Source organism: Trichechus manatus, unplaced genomic scaffold (assembly GCF_000243295.1).
Source record: "Trichechus manatus latirostris isolate Lorelei unplaced genomic scaffold, TriManLat1.0 scaffold00051, whole genome shotgun sequence".
NCBI lineage: Eukaryota > Metazoa > Chordata > Mammalia > Sirenia > Trichechidae > Trichechus > Trichechus manatus.
Window position 1 is genome coordinate 2,493 of NW_004443987.1, and position 3,367 is coordinate 5,859.

Genomic DNA, 3,367 nt, shown 5'->3' on the forward strand with positions numbered 1-3,367 from the left:
ATTTTTCTGGAAACAGCAATCCATGGAATTCAGCAAATACTGTGCACCTGTTCAAAACAACTAGGTAGCATAATATGTACTGAGTGAGGAACATGTTCCACGTGACAATGAGTGAAGTGAAGGAAAAAAGAATTACCTGTGGGTTCTCATTATTCACTCCCCAGCTCCTCCCAGCACACCTTCATCCCCACCCACTCCCAGCACTCACTTCTGAGGCCACTAGTGGTTCATGCCGGACTGTGTGGAGAACACCTGGGCCACTTCCTGCTGCTCCTGGGAGATGGTGGGCACAGAGCTGGAGGAGAGTGTGGGCACTGGAGTGGAGAAGGCACCCTGGGTCTCTATGGGGCCGGCGTCACTTACAAACAGTTGGTCATTCACGATGCATAGGCTGGAAGAAGAATGGGCCCTCAGACAGCTGGAGAGATGGACAACTTCACACCCCCAACAGCGATCTTGCTCCTACTCAGCAACCACTATCTTTCCATTCCCTGTTCTGCCTGCCTCCCAGATTCCTTGGCTGGTACCCTTTCCCCTCCCACAGAACCTGCCTTTGGAGAGATATCATTTTGTCTAGGTCATGATTCCCAGAATTGTATGGGAGATATTGTATTGTAATCTCATGTGATTTCCCTATGTGTTGTAAATTCTATCACTAGGATGTAATCAGATGGATTAGTGGCAGTTATATTGATGAAATCTCTTTGTTAAAGCCATCCTCTTGTGGTATTTCTGTTAAAGCAACACTGGGAGAGATATCTGCCTTTGGAGAGCCATCTGCACCCAACCCAGGGACAGTTTCACACCTGCCTTTACCCTTTTCAACATCCCAAGGAGGTAGATACTCTAATCTCCATATTCACAGGAGGACGCTTGTCACACAGAGGTCGCGTAACTTGACCAAGGTCACACAGCTGGTGAATGCTGGAGTCAGGGTGAGAACCCACTATTCCAACGTCAGAGCATACACTATTAACCACTGGGCTAGACTGCTCCTGGGATCTACCTTTTGGCATTCTGCAATATTGGGGAAACCCTGAGGAATGCACAGTCACCTTCCACACCACTGGCCCCAGGCTGGGACGGATGTTCCCACGTGGTACCCACAACACAGCACTTACCTGAAGTTGCTGGCAGGAGTAGCGATGAAGATCCGGGTGAAGGCACGAACACGAGCCTGACATACTTCTTCAACTTCAAGCACAACAAACAACAATACCCCTCAGAGTTGCCCATGCTTTATACGCTCATCAGCAGCATTCCCCACTCAGGGTCTGACTGTCCCATGGCACCCTGAAGGGGCCCAGACAGGGACAACCGCCCACTGGGAGTCAGGAGGGGGTGTCAGCTATGGCAGGGCAGCAACAGGAACAATCACCTCCAAGTGATGGGGCCTCTACTCTGTGTCAGACCCTGTGACACACTCTTCACAAGTTCATTTGACTCATTTTTCACAGCAGCCCAAGAGATGGGTATTACAAATGAGGAGACTGAGAGGTAAGTAAGTGTCCCAGGTGTCAGAGTGAGGGACTGGGATGAGAGCCATCAAACTCCCCAGCTTGTGTCCCTAACACCCGGGCTGTGCTGGGGCAGACACGTATGGACATGGGTCAGACCAGGGTGGGTTGGGAGCAGGGTGGGAGCTGGGGCACACAGAGGGAATAGGAAGGGAAGAGATCAGGGAACTCTGGAGAGTTCTTAGAGGGAGACTGTCAGGGGGAGGGAGAGTGGGGGACATGGGGAAGGGACTCTACAGACACTCACCCTCCTTGAACACCCCATTGACAGAAAAGCAGAGCATCTTTTCCTGAAAGAGGAAAACAGCTCAGGCTCCCAGGAGCCCCTAAACTTCCTACCCACCTCCGCCCTCTGGGTCTGCCTCAGGGAGGAAGCAGGTGCTCACCGTCTGGACACACATGTCCACCACAAAGGAGCTGAGGTCATGCTGGGTTTTGGGCAACACACTGAGGAAGTCAACAATGTCACGTTTTGTGTGTTTCAGCAACTGAACCCGCAGAACTGAGGAGGGGAGATGGAGAAGAGAAGGTCAGGGGCTGCCTCACTCACCTGGCCCCTATGATTGACCCCTTCACATCTTCTGTCTCATCCAATCTTCCCCTTCACACACTTACCAGGGTCCTTGAGCTTCCTTATATTCCTGCTCCCCATGGAGTACTTGTGCAAGCAGCTTCTAGGATAAAAAGAGGAACAGGAGGTGGGGGACTGGCCAGTGTCTGCTGGGGAGTCACAGGGCCCAGGGCTGTCATTGGATCTGTGATACTCACGGAACCAGGTCGTCAGGATTGAGGAGAATGGTCAGTGAGAAACAGGCCTCGTCATGGTAAGCATCCAGGAGACCCTGCCGGTCTCCAGAGTCATAGATCCAGTAATATCTGTGAAATAGTAAAGGGGACAGGCTCTCTGTGGCCTGTGACCCTAAGTGGACTTGAAAGCCCCCCATGAGCAGGCCTGTACCTGGGTGACCTGGCCCATCCCATCCCTCTCTGCCACAGGGTAGCATGGGTACTTACTGCTGCAGGAATTGCAAGATTAGATTCTTCAGGGTCTCAGATCCAAAGACATTCCCCTGATATCAAAACAGTTCTCAGGACCACGGCTATTATACCTTCTTCACCCACCACCCCAAGCCCTGCTTAATCCCACTTCCTCACCTTGCAGACTGGTAACTTCTTGTAGGCTTCATTGCCAAAGATAATGGGTGGGGGTATCTTGTGGTCATCCTGGGGGAGGGAAAAGGAAGTCATAAGTGCAGACTAGGGGGGTGACACTGAATGGTCAGGGAAAAGGATGGGCCCAGGAGAGAGGGAGGGCCAGAGGTCAGGGTGAAAGAGCCTTGGAAATTCCATGGGCAAGACTATTATTGGGTCTTCACCGGCAGGTTCCAGAATACGGTGGAGAACTGTGGAGAAGGTCCATAGCCTTTGTCAGGGTCCCTCATGGGTCTGTCCTCCATGAGGATTAGGGGTCAGATCCAAAAATCTAACCTGGGCAAAATCTAAGGGACTCAGGGCAGGTTGTGAGTGCGGTCTGTACCAGCTAGAGGAGTAAGGGATAAAGGAAGACACTTACCAGGTGTAATAACTTGGAGAACAATTCCAGGATGGAGCTGTCAAATATCAAGACAGAACAGAAAAGCAAGTAAACACAGAGCTGACTCACCTCATGGAAGCATGCCTACACAGGAACACAACCAGCTGTGTCCCACCTGCACTCCAGTGCCACCACCCCTCCAGGACCCTGGGCACCTCCCCCATGGACTCACCCAGAGAGAGACCTAGTGGGTGTTCTCTCCATATCCCTCTCCCTGTCTCCTTCCTCCTGGGAAGCTCCCACAGGACAGTCCTGA

The 3,367-nt window shown here is 52.0% G+C and overlaps 1 protein-coding gene across 1 annotated transcript in view; it reads right to left on the minus strand.

Annotated features, from left to right (window-relative positions):
* Positions 1-219: 219 nt before the first annotated feature.
* The window catches only part of LOC101342413 (nuclear RNA export factor 3-like), a 158,178-nt gene continuing 155,030 nt past the window's right edge, over positions 220-3,367 (minus strand). Inside the window, exons 9-17 of the mRNA XM_012555875.1 lie at positions 3,091-3,127; positions 2,673-2,741; positions 2,532-2,587; positions 2,286-2,393; positions 2,133-2,191; positions 1,904-2,019; positions 1,765-1,807; positions 1,122-1,194; positions 220-391 (exon numbers count right to left, since the gene is read on the minus strand). Coding sequence (XP_012411329.1) covers positions 220-391; positions 1,122-1,194; positions 1,765-1,807; positions 1,904-2,019; positions 2,133-2,191; positions 2,286-2,393; positions 2,532-2,587; positions 2,673-2,741; positions 3,091-3,127 — 733 coding nt within the window. The remainder of the gene's footprint in view (positions 392-1,121; positions 1,195-1,764; positions 1,808-1,903; positions 2,020-2,132; positions 2,192-2,285; positions 2,394-2,531; positions 2,588-2,672; positions 2,742-3,090; positions 3,128-3,367) is intronic.